This window comes from Lissotriton helveticus, chromosome 3_1 (genome assembly GCF_964261635.1).
Source record: "Lissotriton helveticus chromosome 3_1, aLisHel1.1, whole genome shotgun sequence".
In the NCBI taxonomy this organism is placed as follows: Eukaryota; Metazoa; Chordata; class Amphibia; order Caudata; family Salamandridae; genus Lissotriton; species Lissotriton helveticus.
The window spans coordinates 536,079,286-536,101,778 of record NC_136061.1 but is presented as its reverse complement, the minus strand read 5'-3'; the positions used below and the strand labels follow the sequence as shown (position 1 = coordinate 536,101,778).

The window sequence follows — 22,493 nt, the reverse complement described above, 5'->3', positions numbered from 1 at the left end:
CACACCGTCACAAGACCTCTGCAACGCCCTCACCACGTTCTTCTACCGCAAGATTGCAGATATACACAACAGCTTTGACGCCCAGACTCCGCCTCCAGTCACCAAACCAATGACCCCCACCACCACCCTCAGCGCCTGGACCCCCATCAGCACAGAAGACACCACCCACGTCATGAACACCATCCACTCCGGCTCTCCCTCTGACCCAAGCCCCCATCACATCTACAACAAAGCCGACACCATCATCGCACCCCACCTCCGGAACGTCAAACAACTCCTTCGCGTCAGCCACCTTTCCAGAGAGCTGGAAGCACGCAGAGATAAACGCCCTCCTGAAAAAACCCACGGCAGACCCTAAAGACCTCAAGAACGTCCGCCCCATCTCTCTCCTTCCCTTCCCGTCAAAAGTCATCGAAAAAACAGTCAACAAACAGCTGACTGCATTCCTCGAAGCAAACAACTCGCTCGACTCATCCCAGTCCGGATTTCGAGCTAACCACAGCACCGAGACCACCCTCATCGCAGCCACCGACATCAGGACGCTAATGGACAACGGGGAGACAACCGCTCTCATCCTCCTAGATCTCTCAGCCGCCTTTGATACCGTCTGCCACCGCACCCTAATAACCCGCCTCTACAACACTGTAATCCAAGTAAAAGCCCTGGACTAGATCACCTCATTCCACTCCAACAGAACCCAGAAAGTCCGCCTCCTACCGTTCCGCTCCGCGGCCACCAAGATAATCTGCGGTGTACCCCAAGGTTCCTCGCTCAGCCCAACCCTCTTCAATATCTACAAGAGCCCCCTCGCCGCCATCGCACGCAAACACAACCTCAACATCATCTCCTACGCCGACGACACCCAGCTGATACTCTCCCTCACCAGAGACCGAGCCACCACCAAATCCAACCTCCAGGAAGGAATGAAAGACGTCGCGGAATGGGTGAAGCTCAGTCGGCTGAAACTAAACTCAGACAAGACGGAATTCCTCATCCTCGGACAATCCCCATCCGCCTAGGACGACTCCTGGTGGCCCACAGCACTGGGAACCGCACCGACACCCACGAACCACGCACGCAACCTGGGATTCATCCTGGACTCCTCCCTCACGATGACCAAGCAAGTCAACGCCATCTCATCCTCATGCTTCAACACCCTGCGCATGCTCCATAAGATCTTCCGGTGGATCCTCACCGAAACCAGAAAGACTGTCACCAAGGCCCTCGTCACCAGCCGACTGGACTACGGGAATGCCCTTTACGCAGGAACCACAGCCAAACTTTAGAAACGACTCCAGCGCATACAGAACACCTCCGCGCGACTCATCCTCGACATCCCTGGCCACAGCCACATATCTACCCACCTGAGAAACCTACACTGGCTCCCCGTCAGCAAGAGGATCACGTTCAGGCTCCTCACCCGCGCACACAAAGCACTCCACGACATGGGCCCCGAATACCTCAACAACCGCCTCTCGTTCTACACTCCCACCCGCCAGCTCCGCTCCACCAGCCTCGTCCTGGCCACCGTCCCACGGATGCGCAGAACAACCACCGGAGGAAGATCGTTCTCCTACCTGGCCGCCAAGACATGGAACTCCCTCCCCACACACCTTCGACTGACCCAGGACCATCTCACCTTCAGGAAACACCTTGTATTTAGGTAAAGAAGGGTACAGTGGTATAATTTACAAAACAAACCAAAAGGTGCTTCAAAAGTGGGTACCGTTTACTTGAACATACTTTTACTGTATTGGAACATATTTTTAAGGCATTTAGTCATACTGTGCGTTTTAAACTTTTATGGATAAATTATTTTAAACAACTAAAGCAATAAATATAGGGTAGGGTAATCCCAGGGAACTTTTACCCCATTGCATAGCGAGTAGCCAGGAGTTTCCCCTACTCACAAATAGGCACTAGGCAAAAAAGTGGCATCAACAGTACCATATTCCGAACACTCCTGGGCCTGTGAAGAATCAAAAGAAGGACCTGAAGGAAGAATGGGCTTGCTTGACTTGCATTGGACAAAAGAGAGAGGTGGCTCACTCGATCCCAGGGGCTGAGCCTAGTCTAAGGAAAGCAAAAAAAGGGTTCCCCTGGACTCAAGTTAACAGGTATGTATTCACAACAGATCCTTCTTATTACTCACACATATATCAACATAAAACATTCATTCTTCCCTTCATTCAGAGCCCTTGAAACGTTACACCCACTGTGGCATAAATCTAAAACCAAACTGAAAAGTAGTGCTAATTAATGTTTAAAAAATATATAAAAAAATACATAAATTGTAATTACTTGTGTACAGATACTAAAAAGCTCCTGCTAAAGTTTTGTTACCCCCAAAAGGATGCTAACACAATTAAAAACATACAATGTAAAAAACATAATTTGAAAACAATTAATGGTAAAAAACACAAGACCCTATGACCTCAACAACACAATTTTAATATACAGTTGTGGTCAAATGTTTGATCCAAATCAAATACGTGGTATAAGGGAAATTCCGGCAAAAAAGCTGTATTTACTTTTTTTGTCCTGAAAGCCCTTCAATATTGAATTCTCAAAGAGTGCGTTGACGCGTTTTGGTGGTATCAATACTTATTACTCAACCACCTTCTTCAGGACTAACAATAATAGATAGAGGGTCCACTTTCCATTTTTGCGACTGGTTAATCATTAGAAATTAGGGTTGATGGCCTCTTGAACGTGTATCTTGTCTGCTGTGAGTGGATATTTACCACTACGTGGTCCGCTTTCTAAAGCTTCTACTTATTGTCGGAGGTATGTCCAGCTCTCTCTGATTTGGTGGCTGTTTGTATACTTTCGATTAAAAACCTTCCTCTCCTGTGTATATCGTTCAAATCTATCCCTTAAATAACAGGTCGATGGTCCCCTTAATTACGGTGTAGTTTTTTTTTTTTTTTTAAAACAGATTTTTTTTATATATATAACTTGATCCGCCTTCTGCTGAGGCTCAAACACCCAAAGACTTCTAATGTGTCTGTAAATGGGGGTGCACCGGGATTTCGCAGTTTAACGTTTCCTGGTAATATATTCTTGCGCCACAGTACTGATAATCGCCGTTCTGTATGAAGGGCACTGAATGAAGGGAAGAATGAATGTTTTATGTGGATATATGTGCGAGTAATAAGAAGGATCTGTTGTGAATACATACCTGTTAACTTAAGTCCAGGGGAACCCTTTTTTTGCTTTCCTTGCTTGACTTGCACCCAGGACCCCTCAAGTGACTGCACAGATTAGTTGGCTGACCTCCAGTTTGAGTTACATAGACACAAGCTTTTTGAGGGCTTTCATCCAACTGTCCTGCTTACCAGTTCTGACTGGGCCTGCCCTGGACCATGCTGCTGGCCTCTGCTGGAGTGAGGCTTGACTCCCAAGTGCTGTCTTAAGGGACCTGGATCTTTGGCTGCTGTTAAATTGTACTTCTCCTAAAGTTTCTTGGAACCAGGGATTTGTAAACTTGTGGGCAACTTTTTGCTCTGAGAACCGACTGGGGGCTGGGACCCATTTACCAAGGCGATCTGATAAAGATACATTGCCGTTGGGTCAAAGATTCAGATTACTCCCACTACGTTCTTCTCGGCAGCAATTAATGAAATCCTGTGGGACTTAGCGGAGAAGCTGTCTGACCGTGTTAGGCCTTCTTCAGATTCCACCTGAAGCCTTGCCCCACTGGGAAAAAAAGTGACTACGTCTGAAGGTAGAAATGTTCGCCAGATGACAATTTCAAAATTATCCAGTGGCAAGGGACTACTTTGGGTGAGAAATTAACATTTCTCCCAAACACAGATTTCTGCCAAAAGTCAACAGCTTTAGCAGGACCTTGTAGAGTCCTCTTTGGCCCCAAACTGCTCTCTTGCCCAGCTGAGGATTGTTGACTTCCTATCCAGAGAAGTCAGAAAGTAAAACTTTTCACCAGGATGAACCTGGTCCTTGTAACTGACCTGTGCTTCATTTAAGTGTGCCTTAACTTTTGAGTTTGGTCCAGTCAATCCTAAACAGATGACCGTGCTTGACGCTCATCTCTTTTTGCACCATTTTTAACATTAATCTTTAAAAATTCATAACCAGAGTTCTACTTATTGGATGTTTGTCATTCTGAGCTCATATTAGTTATTAAAAATGTTTCCAATGTTCAAAATTGCTTTGAGATTTCTTTTAGTGTTGTGTTTACCTTTATTACAGTTTGAGTATTGCATAAACGCTAATTAATAGAAGGGGCCTTGTGGGAATACCTTCGACTCTCTGGACGAAGATATGCCCTCCAAGATCAATTGCTCATAGTGAAGAGAGAACAAGATTACTACAAAATCTAGAAATACTAAACTGAAGGGCAAGTAGTTGGACAAATCTCTTTTGAGCAAGCAACCACAATATTACTAGAAACAAAAAAAATACAGAAATGTCAAACTCTATTAAGACTTTTGCAGCAATCATTGAGCTTGTTCCTATTGAGTGTCACATCTATGTAAATACAGCTTTTCCAGAGTGCTGCTCCTTGGCCTTAGTGAATGGCCTAGGCGATCAGTCACTTCTCAACATATTAAGTTGGAATACTGCAGCACTGGCACAAACGTTAAGACTGGCATAATTTCATTCAGAAACCCACATTCTGCATCTTATAGGAGACCTGGGCAAAAGAGCCAATACATAAGTCCAATTAAACATCATATAGCATATCGCCACTTAGCAAATCGAAAGGTAGGCCATATGATGGATTAACAATATAGGTGCATATCTCACTCAATTGCAAGGTTAGAAAATTAAGCAGTAACCATCATGATCTTCAACAATTATCAAAATTTTTTAAGTCTGATAAGAAACTGAAGATACTTAGGGCCTGATTATGATTGAATTATGATGTGGTCTTTCAGACCGCAGCGGCCGGATGCTTCAGGCAGGCTCATAGAGCCCATCGGAGCGTCTGTCGGATGGATATCCCAACAATGAAGGCAGTGCCTGTGCAGGCACTGCCATAAGGATTACGATGTCCCATCCCGACAGCAATTTAAGGGCAGCCCAACCCCCATGGAAAGGCTGTCAAAAAGGTAGTTTTGGGGCGCCTAGCCCTGTCCCCGTGGGCCTCCGCTTTGTGGCCCTAGAGCAGGGGTCTTCAAACTGTGGGGCGCGGCCCCCAGGGGGGGAGGGCATGGAGTGATACACAGGGGGTCGGGCATTCCCAGTCAAACTTCTGCACAGGCCCATAGAACTACAAGGGCTTAAGCCCCACTCCTCCTCGTCTGTGCAGTGCAGCTCGAGCTGCTGTGGGCTGGGCAGTGTCTGGAGTCTTATCTCTGGCATACCCGAGTTTTTGACAGGTCGTTAAAGACCGTTTGCATATTTACATACCTTTGTAAACTGGGTACAGAGGCTTTGTTTTTTTCTGGTTCCAGTTCCCCCCAGGCCCCCACTCTGCCTATTCCTTACATTTAAACAGTTTTATCACACAGCAGCTGTGAATAAAACTCCAGTAAGTTAAGAATGCCACAGGTCAACAGCAAATTAAATTAACCAAGAACAGAAAAGACAGTCATACATCTCAAAAGGTTTTTTTCTGTACACCAAGGGGTGGATTTACAAGCCCCTTGCACCACTTTTGCGTCACTTTTCCCATTGTTAAAAGTGGCCCAAGGGGCTTGTAAATCTGCCCCAAAATGTTCTTCACTTTTGCCAATTTCTATTATAAAAATAATTTATCTTATAAAAACATTATATACAGTCCTATTGCATCTCGGCACTCGTGAGAATTTGGTCCTGTGGATGTGCTGGAGTTGTAAAAATGTTAAAGCACTTTAGGGCAGATTTACAACAAGTAACACAGCATGGTGCAGCAAGTCATTTTGCTGCGCCTTGCTCTGTTAGTTTGGAAGTGTAAAGGAGTTAGGCCCATAAAACTGTAGGGTTGGCTGGACCATATAAATACATATATCACACAAAAAAGTGCCACCCCACCTTACTTGTAAGCTCTTACTGATAAGCAACACATAAATCTAAATTAGACATGTGCGGTATATTTATTTACCTCTTCTTCAAGTGCTTTTCAAAAACAATCTTTAGTTGTATGTCAGAGTAAAAAAACACAACATATATAATATATATAAACAACAATTTGACAATCAAAGAAGAAAAAACATTACTACATAAACAATACAATCACTATATACAATCACTATACACAACATCACATATATTTCTACTTCCACTTGTTCCAACGGGCAAGTCACAATTCCTTGCCTAAATGACCATAAATGAATTGAAGTATAAGGAACAATAATGGAAAAAAAATTACAGTTAGAAGGAGATGTCAAGACTCATTAGTTCTGTAATTCAGTGATTATTATTAAAGAATTTTCAAACTCCTTTTTTGCCGACGCGTTTCGAACTCCATACAGCTGTTATGGGTTCTCTTCAGGGCCTTGTCACTTCTATCTGCATGTGTGTAAAGAAAAAGAACACTCTTTCAGTGTCTACTTCTATAGCCTCATATTAACATTCCGCTTGTACCTTCTTTAAGGTCCATATTACCTTCACTGTAGCCAGCTGAAGTAATCCTATCTCTGGGGTTGGATCTTTCGAGCTGCAATCTACGGGACATGCAAAGATCCCATTTAGTCTCAGCTCCCACTGATCACCCTACAGTTACTTTCAACAAGAACACTGCAAGACATACCTTTAATTTCGTTTTGGGGTCCGTATACAGGCGTCTCCCTATGGTGCGGGGTTGTTTTAGACCTAGGGGGAATGCGAGATCAAGTTACCACTAGGGGACATAGGTGAGGTCTTCACCCCTATTCGTTATCCCTTTCTCACATTTATACCTTATGGCGGACACCGCGGGCCTCGGGGACGGCTTGGCTTCGTTTAATATTCTGCCTCACGGAAGATCTGTTCCACCGTGCGCACCGCGCACTTGATTCCGTGTGCTTTCTCTGTTTTCAAATATGCCCCACACACTCGCAGTCCTGATACTTCACTCTGGCTCAGAGCGCTGTTCAAACGGGAACCAAAAGGCAAGTTTTAGTCACCCTGCGTGCGTGTGTGCCCCCGTCCCAGCTCACCTTGTTTACAGCAACCTTCACTCGTCAGTCCTCCGGTAACTGTGGAGGGCGGCGGCTAAAGTGTCTGGTTGCTTTAGACGGTCACATGACCGTTTGCATTCTGGGATCTGTAGTTTTGATGTTTGGGGACAGTACTGTGTGTTTTCATTCACGGAGAAAAACGTTAGTGGAGCCCCACATAACTCTCTCATTACAGTCTTGCCACCTCAGAGAGGGCATTCAACCCATTTTGAGTGCTGTTAAATTTCAAAATGAGGTACGCCTCTTTTTTAAGGAGTGTATCCTCACTGTCAATGGGACCCTTGTTTCCTGGTTGCACTATAGTGCATAAAACGGTCCATTTGAAATCCATTTCGCTATGGTTTGAATCCAAGAAATGTTGGACCATAGGCGCGCTCACGACCTTTTTTTTAATTCTTGACCTGTGTTGGGTGATTCGACTATTGACCTGCTGCGTCGTTTTCCCTATGTACATTTTTTGACAGGCGCACACAACTGCATAGACCACATTTCGTGTCTTGCAGTTCGAGAAGCCGGTGCTTTTACATTTCACTCCCCTATGTTCAAACTCCGACCCTTCAATTGTGGAGTCGCACGATATGCAATTTCCACACTTGTGGTGCCCCTCTATTGGTTTAAGCCCCCATTTTGAGAGTAAGTCGCTCTTTGGTTTGGGGGTTAGTACGTCCGCTCTTATTACACATTGGCCAATGCTCCTGTTTTTCTTATAAGCGAACAAAGGTCGCGGAAACGAGCAGTCGAGTTCCTCTAGCAGGTGCCAGTTTTTTAGGACCATTTGCCGTATTTTATGGGTGTCTGGTCCAAAGGTCGTGACACAGACCAACCTGTCCATGTCTTGTTTCATCTTTCTTTCGAGTAAGCACTCCCGAGGGGTGTAGTGTGCCCTTTTCTTGGAATGACTTAACAGTTTCTTGGGGTACCCACGATTCTTCATTTCTTCACAAAACCTAGTTGCATGTTTCTCATATTCGGGCATTTCGGAACAATTTCTTCGTATCCGAAGAAGCTGCCCATAGGGCAGATTGTCCTTCAAGCTTCTAGGATGTGCACTCCGATGGTGCAAGATAGTATTTTTGTCCGTTTTCTTCCGAAATAGAGACGACATCAAATGCCCATCAGAGCATTTCATTTCGATGTCTAAGAATGTCATTCTCTCATTACTGGACTCCAGTGAGAACTTAATGTCTCGGTGCCTCTCGTTGATCCACAGGAGAAAGTCCATCAACTCGGCGTGGCTCCCCTGCCACAGGAGCCACACGTCGTCGATGTACCTTACCCATTGCTTGATATGTCTACTGTAAGGGTTATTGGAGTAAATGAATCTATTTTCGTACTCCGCCATGTACAGTATGGCCATCTCCGGCGCATAGGGACAGCCCATGGCCGTACCCTTAATCTGCATATAGAATTTGTCATTAAACCTGAAATAGTTTTTCTTTAGTGTTATTTCGGCTAATTGCAAAATGAACGAGGTAGGGACTTGGTGCGGCCTAACTCTCTTTTCAAGATAGAGTTCAAGCACCTCCAGTGCCTCATCTTGAGGAATTTGGGTGTACAATGACGTAACGTCCATTGTCACCATCAAATCCGTTATTGGGTCATATTGCATTCCCTCAATTTTTAGGAGAAAGTCGGTGGTGTCTTTCAAATATGATTTGACACCACTGACAAAAGGCTTCAGAGAGAAGTCTATGTATTTTGAAAGGGATTCCAAACAAGACTCGCACCCCGAGACAATTGGTCGTCCTGGGGGTTCCTCCGGATTCTTGTGAATCTTGGGTAGAAAGTATAGGATGGGCGTTCTTGGGTATTTCTTTATCAAGAATTCACTCTCTTTTTGCCCCACAAAACCACCCTCTACACCACTTTTTATGATCTCACAGATTTGTCCTTGGATCGCCCGAACTGGGTCTTCAGGGAGTTCCCTGTACCACTCAGCATTCGTCACCTGTGTTGCCCCTTCTTTAAGATATTTTTCTTTGGACCAAATCACCACTGCTCCACCTTTATCAGCAGGTTTGATAACGACCGAAGGGTCGTCTTTCAAATTTTTGATGGCTATGCGTTGGCCTTTCGTGATGTTCTGTTTAACATATTTCTTACCTTTCTCTAGTTTGTTAATAGACGAAAGCATAATCTGTTCGAATGCCACAACCTGCTTAGGAATATTATGATAGGGGATGAAGGTAGACTTGTTCCTCAAGCCTGTCACTTCTGTGTTAGTGACAGGTGGTTTATTTGCAAAGAATGCCCGTAAGCGAATTTTTCTGCAAAAGGCAATAGTATCCAACTTAAGTCTGGTGAAATCAGTGTTCTGGCTGGGAACAAATTTCAAGCCAAGATTGAGGACAGATTCCTCGTCTCTGGTGAGTACCTTCGAGGAAAGGTTTACTATTGAGGATGGTGTTGGTTCTATGACTTGTAAAAGTTTCGGCGGGTGCGCATTTCCCATTGGGGTTTGAACCGAATTTTTGGCTGTTGGCCCTTTTCTAAAAAAGGCCCCTTCTTGTTTGGGTTATTCCCTCTGTCCTCTGCCCCTGATGAATTTGAGGAAGAGGATGTGTCAGAGAAAGTTTTAAATCTATTTCTCGATCGTCCCTGGAAATTGTATAGGGCTCCACGTGACTCCGTCTGGGTGTAATAATCCTCCTTGAGGATTGGGTAGGCCTTTTCTAGTGTGAACGCTTTTGAGTCCCTCTCGTATTGTGCAGATTTGGAATTAATAGTAATGTCTTTGAACGTTTGGATGTCTTTTTCAATTTTTTCAAGCAGTGTTTTTGCATCGGTAACCGCTGGGCTTTCCTGGAGGCTCTTTGTGAGAACCTCAATTTCCTCTAGTTCCTTGGCACACAGTCTCTGAGCTGTTTCAATAGTGTGGACCATTAGGTCCCGGCTACACTTGGTATTGATGCAACTAAAACCCTTTTTGTATTCGCTATCCTCCGTGAATATAACAGGGACATTTTTCACCTGAAGGCCCCATGGGATGGTACCACCCCTGAGGTGTTTCAGGAGAAAGTGTCCATGAAGTTCCGTACGGATCTGTTTTTTCTTAAGTCTGATAAGTTTATCCGACTCGTTCTGTTGTTGAGCGGAGGAGCTCAAGGTTATGTTACCGAAAGCGGATGAGGCTATTAAATTCTGAATGTGTGATTCTGAAAAGGACAGTGTGTCTCTCTCCGACATTCCCTCGGACGGACCCAGGGGTCCCTCCGCGTTTCTTATTATCAGTAGTTTGGGGCACAATTTACAATACCCGTGTTCTACTCTCGCGGGTAAGCACCCGCCCTTAACTTTTTAGTGTAAAGGAGTTAGGCCCATAAAACTGTAGGGTTGGCTGGACCATATAAATACATATATCACACAAAAAAGTGCCACCCCACCTTACTTGTAAGCTCTTACTGATAAGCAACACATAAATCTAAATTAGACATGTGCGGTATATTTATTTACCTCTTCTTCAAGTGCTTTTCAAAAACAATCTTTAGTTGTATGTCAGAGTAAAAAAACACAACATATATAATATATATAAACAACAATTTGACAAAGAAGAAAAAACATTACTACATAAACAATACAATCACTATATACAATCACTATACACAACATCACATATATTTCTACTTCCACTTGTTCCAACGGGCAAGTCACAATTCCTTGCCTAAATGACCATAAATGAATTGAAGTATAAGGAACAATAATGGAGAAAAAAATTACAGTTAGAAGGCGATGTCAAGACTCATTCGTTCTGTAATTCAGTGATTATTATTAAAGAATTTTCAAACTCCTTTTTTGCCGACGCGTTTCGAACTCCATACAGCTGTTATGGGTTCTCTTCAGGGCCTGTGGATCAACGAGAGGCACCGAGACATTAAGTTCTCACTGGAGTCCAGTAATGAGAGAATGACATTCTTAGACATCGAAATGAAATGCTCTGATGGGCATTTGATGTCGTCTCTATTTCGGAAGAAAACGGACAAAAATACTATCTTGCACCATCGGAGTGCACATCCTAGAAGCTTGAAGGACAATCTGCCCTATGGGCAGCTTCTTCGGATACGAAGAAATTGTTCCGAAATGCCCGAATATGAGAAACATGCAACTAGGTTTTGTGAAGAAATGAAGAATCGTGGGTACCCCAAGAAACTGTTAAGTCATTCCAAGAAAAGGGCACACTACACCCCTCGGGAGTGCTTACTCGAAAGAAAGATGAAACAAGACATGGACAGGTTGGTCTGTGTCACGACCTTTGGACCAGACACCCATAAAATACGGCAAATGGTCCTAAAAAACTGGCACCTGCTAGAGGAACTCGACTGCTCGTTTCCGCGACCTTTGTTCGCTTATAAGAAAAACAGGAGCATTGGCCAATGTGTAATAAGAGCGGACGTACTAACCCCCAAACCAAAGAGCGACTTACTCTCAAAATGGGGGCTTAAACCAATAGAGGGGCACCACAAGTGTGGAAATTGCATATCGTGCGACTCCACAATGGAAGGGTCGGAGTTTGAACATAGGGGAGTGAAATGTAAAAGCACCGGCTTCTCGAACTGCAAGACACGAAATGTGGTCTATGCAGTTGTGTGCGCCTGTCAAAAAATGTACATAGGGAAAACGACGCAGCAGGTCAATAGTCGAATCACCCAACACAGGTCAAGAATTAAAAAAAAGGTCGTGAGCGCGCCTATGGTCCAACATTTCTTGGATTCAAACCATAGCGAAATGGATTTCAAATGGACCGTTTTATGCACTATAGTGCAACCAGGAAACAAGGGTCCCATTGACATTGAGGATACACTCCTTAAAAAAGAGGCGTACCTCATTTTGAAATTTAACAGCACTCAAAATGGGTTTAATGCCCTCTCTGAGGTGGCAAGACTGTAATGAGAGAGTTATGTGGGGCTCCACTAACGTTTTTCTCCGTGAATGAAAACACACAGTACTGTACCAAACATCAAAACTACAGATCCCAGAATGCAAACGGTCATGTGACCGTCTAAAGCAACCAGACACTTTAGCCGCCGCCCTCCACAGTTACCGGAGGACTGACGAGTGAAGGTTGCTGTAAACAAGGTGAGCTGGGACGGGGGCACACAGACGCTTTCAGCGTCTGACTCGCACGCAGGGTGACTAAAACTTGCCTTTTGATTCCCGTTTGAACAGCGCTCTGAGCCAGAGTGAAGTATCAGGACTGCGAGTGTGTGGGGCATATTTGAAAACAGAGAAAGCACACGGAATCAAGTGCGCGGTGCGCACGGTGGAACAGATCTTCCGTGAGGCAGAATATTAAATGAAGCCAAGCCGTCCCCGAGGCCCGCGGTGTCCGCCATAAGGTATAAATGTGAGAAAGGGATAACGAATAGGGGTGAAGACCTCACCTATGTCCCCTAGTGGTAACTTGATCTCGCATTCCCCCTAGGTCTAAAAACAACCCCGCACCATAGGGAGACGCCTGTATACGGACCCCAAAACGAAATTAAAGGTATGTCTTGCAGTGTTCTTGTTGAAAGTAACTGTAGGGTGATCAGTGGGAGCTGAGACTAAATGGGATCTTTGCATGTCCCGTAGATTGCAGCTCGAAAGATCCAACCCCAGAGATAGGATTACTTCAGCTGGCTACAGTGAAGGTAATATGGACCTTAAAGAAGGTACAAGCGGAATGTTAATATGAGGCTATAGAAGTAGACACTGAAAGAGTGTTCTTTTTCTTTACACACATGCAGATAGAAGTGACAAGGCCCTGAAGAGAACCCATAACAGCTGTATGGAGTTCGAAACGCGTCGGCAAAAAAGGAGTTTGAAAATTCTTTAATAATAATCACTGAATTACAGAACTAATGAGTCTTGACATCTCCTTCTAACTGTAATTTTTTTCCCATTATTGTTCCTTATACTTCAATTCATTTATGGTCATTTAGGCAAGGAATTGTGACTTGCCCGTTGGAACAAGTGGAAGTAGAAATATATGTGATGTTGTGTATAGTGATTGTATATAGTGATTGTATTGTTTATGTAGTAATGTTTTTTCTTCTTTGATTGTCAAATTGTTGTTTATATATATTATATATGTTGTGTTTTTTTACTCTGACATACAACTAAAGATTGTTTTTGAAAAGCACTTGAAGAAGAGGTAAATAAATATTCCGCACATGTCTAATTTAGATTTATGTGTTGCTTATCAGTAAGAGCTTACAAGTAAGGTGGGGTGGCACTTTTTTGTGTGATATCTGTTAGTTTGGAAAGCACAGAGATGAGACATACTTACAAGAATATGTCGCATCTCTGTCCTTCCCCTGCGCTGGCGCACAAGCTTCAGCCATGCACCGGCGCACAAGCTTCAGCCATGCACCGGCGCAGGCACCCTTGCACCATGGTGCAAGGATGCCTGCGTCGTGGGGAAGATTGTTTTTGTGCAGGAAGGGGCACCTTACTGCATAAAAACAATCACTGTAGGCGTTTCCTCTTTCAATGCCTGCTGTAGAAGGCAGCACGCATTGAAAGAGGAAACAATGAGGAGAAATTAAAACATTTCTCAGGGGGGGGTCTCTGCATCCAAAAGTTTGAAGACCTCTGCCCTAGGGACACATGCGGTACCCCAACAAACATCCATGCACCGTATGGTGCCTGGCACACGTTGCATGGACGATTGAAAAATGCGCTTTACCATTGCGGCTTGTGCAGTGGCCCTTTTTTGGGGCCGTTGCTCAAGCTGCAATAATAAACAGCATTTTACGACTGCCTACACGGCGGTCGCATCGTAATTGGGCTGTCGGGACTGCCGACTCCTTGTTGGATGGTCCCGTGCCCAAAACGATGACGGTCGGACGCTCGTCCGACTACACTCGTAATGAGGCCCTAAATGTCTATAATAAAGGGAATGATAACCAGACTGCCTCACTGACTTTGGCCTGCCTCAATGTCATGCCCCACACAGCTGGCAGCCACAAAAGCACTGGGAAGAATAACATCATAATTGGGGTCAGGGACTTGAATACTATTTCTGAACCCAGTGATGATTACACAGTAATCTATTTCTATTTCTATTTTGGGGGTTTTATAAAGCGCTTGGTGACGCACAGCGGCGTGTCCCCGCGCTAAGGAGCTAATGCCTACCAGAGCTGACAAGTGCAGAAGATTATTGTGAGAATAGAGCAGTCTTCAGCTTGGCTCTGAAGAGTGTTTCTGAGGGTTCCAGTCGCAATGCCATAGGTAGCTTGTTCCATCTGGATGCTGCGAGGAGCCTAAAAGATCTTCCACCCATCCGGGCTCTGGACACCTTAGGGATTAACAGGAGTCCTGAACCGGAAGATCTCAGAGAGCGAGACGGCTCATAGGATGTCAGCAATCCTTTCAAAGGGAGCGGAGCTCTCCCGTTGATGATCCGGTGGCACGTGCACAGGGCTTTAAATTCCACCCTGCTGCGAATCGGGAGCCAGTGCAGAGACCGGAGGGCCGCTGCAGAGCCCGCTCTTCTAGGTAGTCTAAGCACTAGTCTAGCAGCGGCATTCTGAATAACCTGGAGACGGCTCAGATTCTTTTCCAAAGTTTCTAAATAGAGAAGATTGCCATAATCCATCTTTGACGTGACTAGTGCATGCACCAGAGTTTGGCGGGCACTAATAGGTAAGAATTTTAATACCTTCCTGAGACTTTTGAGGGTCCCGAAGCATGATCCAGCCACCTGATTGATCTGAGGACCGAAGGTAAGGTCAGAGTCAAACCAAATGCCCAGATTCTTTGCCTTCTGGCAAGGGGAGGGTGCTGGGCCCAAACACGGCGGCCACCACGCCGACGTCCACACTGATTGGCCTCCCCCCACTACCAGTACCTCGGTCTTGCCTCCGTTGAGTTTGAGGCAATTGGCGGACATCCAGGCCGCAAGATCTTGCATGCAAGCTCTGAAGATGTCCGCCGAGGGACCGGGTGTACGTGATAGGGAGATGACCAACTGCGTGTCGTCGGCATATGATACCATTTGGAGGCCGTAACTCTCTACCAAGGTAGCAATCGGGGCAACATACAGATTAAAAAGCGTAGGGCTCAGGGACGAGCCCTGCGGCACCCCCTGATCCAGAGAGATGCGATCGGAGTAATGGTCACCCTGCCTTACTTGGAAACCCCGGCCTGTAAGAAATGAATAAATCCATTTCAGTGCTGCCCCTCTCACCCCGCCTTTTCTCAGACACTGTAGCAAGATGGAATGTGCTACAGTGTCGAACGCAGCACTGAGATCCAGAAGGATTAAGGCCATGGTTTGTCCCTCATCAGCACCTTGCCTGAGGGTTTCGGTAGCCCTAAGAAGGGAAGACTCCGTAGAGTGACGCGGCCGAAACCCGAATTGCGTAGGGTGAATCTGCGTAGAAGACAACAAAGACTGGGGTACTCCACCTTTGACAGGAACCAAAATTAAAAAGTGATCGTATGTGCGCACTCAACTAGCCTCACTTACACTTACCTATAGTCTTACGAGCCTGTAATGGACGGTCCCTCTGTGGCTCTCATACACATTTTATATACAATATTATGCTTGATCTGTCAAGCTAGAGTACTATGAGGGATCACAACCCTTTAACTCTCTCGCTGAATAACGTTGTTTTTCTGCCTGTACCACCCCAAACCAGTAACCTTAATAACATAGATGTTTCAACGAACTGTAGCAACATATAAGGATATACAATGGATTGGAACACATTTTTGCACTGGAAGGACAAATTTGGTAATTCTATCCAGGAATCAGATTACATTAAAAAGACAGATCCCTATCAGTCTGGTCTGTCATGCTACTTAACGGTGTGGCAGAGGGCTTGGCACTGTCTAACCTAGTTGCTCCCAAAAAGACATCTCCTGTATGTCTTTCTACTGGTTTGACAAGAAATATTAAAGGATTAAAGGCAGAACTACTGTCACCGATTAAATATAACAACATGGAGGGAATTTTGAGTAAGAGGCACTGTTCTAAAATCATCCGAAAAGAGAAAAACTGACATGGGAACATACTAGATGACAAAATCTGCTGGGCACAGTAAGAGACAAAAACACTAAATTGTTTTGGTGTAAATAATATCTCATGACAATATATACACAACCCGCAGGCCAGATGTCCATTATATTGAATACCACTGGTACACAGACTATACATCAGTATATTTAAAAACAAAAAATACAAGTTGGTGGCATATACATCCCGTAGTTGTAGAAGGCGATAGAAAAAAGGTAGAATCCTTCACACTAATCGAGGTCCCCAAGCATTTAACAAGGACAAAAAGGTGTCAAAGCACCCAGTCTGGACAAGATACCAGCCGAAGTTTATAAATCTGACCTGACATTATAAGGGGAAATTCTTCATAAATTTGAGTACTACCATCCTAAAGTGAGACCCCTTTCCGCCCACTTGTCTGTGGTGGATAGCACAGTTTCTTGATCAAATCAACAAAAACAATGCTCCTAGCTATCTCCCTAGAAGTCTTCTTTATAACATTCAAAAAATCCTTTCAAATGTAATTTATAAAAGAATAGAAAATTGGGCTGTGAATACTAAGATCTTATCCCATGGTCAAGCTGGATTCTAGAAGAAAACCAATTCATTCAACCTGGTACGTCGATTCCCTCTACTTCTGTAAAAGTATGCAGTATTAAGGAAGCTTTTTATGTGTTTTTTGTTTTTTAAGACCTTCACTCTGCTTTTGATACTATCCCAAGGAAACCCTTATGGATATCCTAGTGGCCCCAGGGCATCCAGGTGAGACTGCTCGTTCTGCTGATTAGACTTCACACAAAAGATACAGCCATTATATGTTAGGGCCCAGCTAGGAAAACAGTAGCCCCCTTTTCTATTGAAATTGGTGTGTGTCAGGGTTTTGTTCCTTTGACCCCTCTACTTTTCTCTTTAAACTTAAGTGATGTCCCGAAAGCATCTTGAGCAGGTCTAATGATCACCTAGAATTGGAGGTTTAAAAATTCCAACTTAATGTTTGCAGGCGACGCCTTATCAAGTTTCTAAGACACGTGGGAGCCTACAGCACTAACTACACATTTGGCGAGTCTGTATAAACAAATGGGCTACTCATCAACAAGCCTAAAACTAAACTAATGACACCTCTGTAGCAGGAGAGACCAGGTTTCCGCTCTTGTCCCTCGAAAGCGAAAGACTGTTCGTGGTGCTTTGGGTGAGAAGATTGCTGCTTCTGTGTATATTCTTTGCCAGATTGTATTGTGTGTTATATCAGTTCTACGGTAAGCGAATTCTTTCACCTGATTAATGCCAATGGAGTCCAATTTAAATTTGTTATTTTATCCCTTAATGTGGCAAAGCTTTATTATAGGTTAGTTGTAATTTTAGCACGGGCATGCTGGGAGGAAACATATGAAACAGTAGTTTAAAGCTAGTTGCGGTATTAACAATATTACTGGTGGTCCTTAGTCTCCTTTCCTTCATATGACCCTATGGTCAATAGTCTCTGCTTACATGTGCCTTTGGCCCTAGGTCTTTGGTATGAATGGACAGTAGGAATAGGCCTTAGGGAACAAACAACTAGGGAGGGTGCAAGCAGACTGACAAAGGGCCTCGTCAAACAGATCATAAGTAACACTTAAGCAAACTAGGTGTATGGGCAAGTGCTTCTGTTCAATATTTTCAGTTAGGTAGGCAAACACAAGAACGTCCACGAACCACTATCCAAATCAAAATTTGCAAACTATAAAAATTCCAGCACACAGGTGGAATATCTGCATTTTCTTATGACCTCAGTGAGAGCACAGTTAGACAATTTATTTTCGATTATTTAGGATTTAGAATTTATACACACAAATTACTGACCATAAGTGCACCAAAAAAAAATCAGACACAGGCAAAATTATTTAAATATGGATCGGTCACGGCCAATGTGGCTACTCCTGGATTAGGTACCACCCAGATGCGCAAGCACCGCACGCTAAGGCAGAGAAGGATTTGGCGGACCCCACACCACTGAGTTTGCTGCTGCCAGTTGGGATGAAACGCGACCCTCACGACATCCAAACACTATACACTACATGTTGGCATGGTTGCGGTTACTTAGGTACGCCAACATTATATTCCCCAGCACTACCATACTCCGTAATCCATGGTTGCTCCCTACACTGGAAATGATAACAAAGCGCACCCTACAGAAACTGGGCATACGTACTATTGGTTATCTGTTCCCTAACGGACATGTGTTCTCCTGTACGGAAGACTCCTGGATTTTAACTGCCTCTTTCATGGACCACTTTATCCTGGTTTGTATGCAGGGAGTGATGAGGAACGCCATGCCAACTTACAACATCATTGAACCGAAGGAATTTACACCACTCACATCTATCATTGAGAACCATAGTGGAGAACACATTATGTCCCACCTGTATAAAACTTGCTTAGCGCTCATGCCACAACGCAATACCAGGTTGCGGGGTGCTTGGGAAGCTGACTTGGGACATCCCCTCCCCGGCAAAACTTGGAAAAGCTGCTGTGCACAAACAAAGCTAATTTCATGTAATCTCAGAAATAATTTGGTCCACTTTAAGATCTTAAGGCTGGCCTGTGTCACACCACAGCAGATGGTTCGCAAAGGCAGCGAAAGATTTGTGCATTGCACCAAATGCAATCTGAATGCGGCTACATTTGCACACATGACATGGACATGTACCACAATAGCTTTTACTGGCGGGAGATATTCAGGGAAGTGCAACTGATGACTGCGTTACACTTGGACCACTCCTCACTAGTAGCCTTATTGGAGTATGTGGATGAGATTCCCAAGAACATGCGCAGATTCGTAGCAATGGTAATGTTTTTGCCAAAACGAGAAATAGCTACAAGCTGGGGCGGCAAACAAAAACCCACGGTAAAGAGCTGGATTAAGAGTATGATATACTACGACACCACAAGTATAATATTTGCGGAGCTACAACCCCTTACATCTCGCCCAACGGACATATGGCAGCCCCTGAGGGAATACCTACGACAAAAAGGAGTACACAGCACCGCCAGAAGCACATAGTTGTGCAGCAGGATACACAAAACACCTAACCAATACATCTATGCTGCGACACCACATTAAGCACTGAGGGAGGTATTCTAAACTGGGAAATGCTACCATGGGTTGTGTATGAAACAGGGATGTTAGCTGGGCAGTTGGTACATGTTGTATAATGACGATGTAAAGTTTAGATTGTCATATATGCCAAAGTAATACATGTATAAAAATGCGATGCCTGCTAAGTAGCTGTGATTTAAACGGTTTGAATAAAAAAAATTAACTAAAAAATATATATATTTGGATCAGTCATGGCAAATAGTAAGAATGCTTTGTGGGAGGAAGCTGCACACCATGACATCTTTTGGAACCACAAAACACATACATGCATGGGTGCAGAATGACGGATTGCTATACTTTTGCTCTTGGAGAGGGGAAAGAGTAATTTCTTCATAGTGTGAAACAACATCAACATAAAGTATCTTATCAGCTGCAGGAAGTTGTGTGTAAGACACCTTATTTATACACACATAAACGTACTAAACATTATCAATGAAGAACAGCTTGAAAGCAACCTACTTCACCAGAGAAGCAGTTATTAAAAGGCACATCTAAAGCCGGAGGGGACAAATTAAGTATAGTATAACTCTATTGTTCTAAATTGTATTCCTTTTTGCCTGAACTTGTCCTGAAGCAAAAAAAAAAACATGTCAAATCTACATAGAAATGTCACTCACCTCTTCATGCTGGTGATCTCCTACGTGATTCCTTTGATTAGATTCCAATATTATTTTGTGATTCTCAACACTCATCTGGTTGTGAGGCGCTTCTCGCTTGTGATTGTGATGCTGTCCGTTTCCATTACCAGGAACATGCTCTTGAAGTCCCGGACTGGCATTTTCAAGGTTACTGAGATGTAAGCGTGCATGCACCTGATTCTCTTTAGGAACAAGATTGGGCTCACTTTGGTTTTGGTCAAGACCTAGCTGAGGCTCAACGTCAACTGTCCTTGCACTATTGTTCTTGTCTTTCCGTCGCTTATGTTTCTGTCGCTTTCTATCATGTAGTTCCTGAGTTGTGTTGGTTTCTGAGAGATGTTTAATGCTGTGGTCAACACGCTCTTTGAAATGAAATGAATTGTTATGAGAAAGGTGAGTTCCATTATGTTCATGAGGGGGATGATGTTTGTGATGACGACCAGTCTCATTATGCTCGTTAGCCAATTTTAGAGAGGACTCGGTTTTTTCTCTCTGCAAGTCACAAGAAATGTTTTTACCAGGAGACTCAAAGTTAACCGTTTCATTTTCTACATTTGAATGAGAATGCAAATGGTCATGTGAGTGGGAATGTTTTCCTTCTTGAACATCCAAAACATCCAAGTGTGAAACATGATCATGTCCAATATCCTCATGATTAATCTCAACCACTTTAACCTCTCCAAGGCCCAAGTTGGCCAAAAGGTTCTCCAGCCCGTTAAAGGATAGTCTTCCATTGTCACCATAATGCTCAAAAAGTTTTTCAATGTAATACTTCTGCTCCTTTTCAGCTGCTGGTGCAGACCTCCCCTTGTCACGGTCCGTTAATCCGCTTGGAATGTATGGTGCTTTTGATATTTGGTAATCGTTATGGTTATCAGAGTGGCTCTCTTTAGAATTACGATTGTGTCCTTCTTCATGGCAATGGCAGCAGTGACGAAAGGCAAACGTCAATATACAAATTATGCATAATTTCGTATGAATGTGTACCTTCATTTCTGTTTATTCTGGAAAAGAAGCAGAATCCAAGAGGAAGGGTTTAAGGCTCAAACATAAAATGTGCCATATATCAGTTATGCATTGGGCTAGTTTTCAATTTAAATTAGCACTTTCTCTCAACAGCACGAATAAGTCAATGAAGTAATACTTAAGTGCCAGAACCGGCCACAGCTACTTAAACTAAGAAACACTCCAAACAATTACTTGTGTAGTCTATACGCCTTACAGAAATTGATTACTTTAAAATATAGTGAAACGGACTATAATTCTGTAAAACCCTCAAAGATCATTTTTTAAAACAATTAGGAAATTCATAAAACTTGAAATTCTAAAACAAAGAATCGAAATATTACAGCAAATGTCCACTACCAACATGCAAAAAACAAACCCCACAGTCAAATTGTATGAAATTCACAAGTACAAAAGCATCTTATTAAAATTCAGCTTTCCTTACTTACCACAGCAAAGTGCACTGCGATCATTACACGATGCAAGGAAAAGTCACTGGACATGCTTTTCGTACGCCAACCTTTTTATATATATGTGTATATATATATATATATATAAAGCTATATTTATCTGAATGCACTCCTTGTTTTCCGAAACCAGGTGACTACAACATGTTTCTACACTACAAGATATCAAAATACATATCTTGGAATGTGTACAATCACGCAAGACAGTGCTGCTTAGAAAGATCAGACTCCAAACAAGGGTAATTAATAAAACTATTGTGAGCGCATGAACATTTAATCTGATCTGACAACAAGCAGTAAATTATCTCGAAAACAGAAGCCCTTGTTGTTGAGTGTTTTAGGACAGCACGTTTTTTTCTGCCTCAATATCAGAGAGTCTTAAGAAATCGGCAACCGCCAGAAGACCATTTTTTAGATAGCCTTTCCTACCTCCGGCCTTAAAACGAAGGGACCAGACAATGTAATCTATTAAAGGCACTCGTATAACTCGGGAATGCTGCAGGTTATCTCGAAGATCAATATTCTTTGGCAAAAACTGGGATGGAAATAACATTAGTGCAGGACGACAAGGTGGGAGATGAACAATCTCTTCAAGCAAGGGTATTTTCTCTGGAGAGTAGCACACATGAATTTATGTGTACATGCTGTGTTACTCGTAGTCGGACGGTTGAGGGGATACCGAGATCATATTGTCAACTCTTCATAGGTTACTGTATCTTTCCCCTACGCCCTAACTCTCTCCTGTTCCAAACTGACAGTCAGAGAAGTGGACAACAAGCAGCTATCAGTTTGACCATTATTTTCTACTGCATACCTTTATTCGACCCCAACATAAAGCAGCATACCCTCTGCTACAGTCTATCTGGAAAAGTAAGCCAAACTGCTTATGCCTAGACCCGGATCCCTCTTCCTTCATCTATGAATCCTATAAGCGTTCTATGCCCTGCCCATTCACCCCACCAATCATTCGCAGGAACTAACGAATCTCCCCACTGCCATTAGCGAGGACATCGAGCTCCCTATGGTTCAACAACAAATAAAGCGATGTAATACATGTAAGAGTTTCTCTTGAGAATACAACACTAAACTCACTAACCAAAAAACTAAGAATGGAACTACTAACCTGGTTAGGTAGTATGCGACTCAAAAGTGCTTCAATGACTT

The 22,493-nt window shown here is 43.6% G+C and overlaps 1 protein-coding gene across 4 annotated transcripts in view; it reads right to left on the bottom strand.

Moving 5' to 3' along the window:
- Positions 1 to 22,493, bottom strand: part of SLC39A10 (solute carrier family 39 member 10) — a 455,594-nt gene that overhangs the window by 394,307 nt on the left and 38,794 nt on the right. For all 4 annotated transcript variants that reach the window (XM_078680416.1, XM_078680415.1, XM_078680418.1 and 1 more), the window contains one exon: positions 19,837 to 20,861. In XM_078680416.1, coding sequence (XP_078536542.1) covers positions 19,837 to 20,850 — 1,014 coding nt within the window. In that variant the 5' untranslated portion in view covers positions 20,851 to 20,861. The remainder of the gene's footprint in view (positions 1 to 19,836; positions 20,862 to 22,493) is intronic.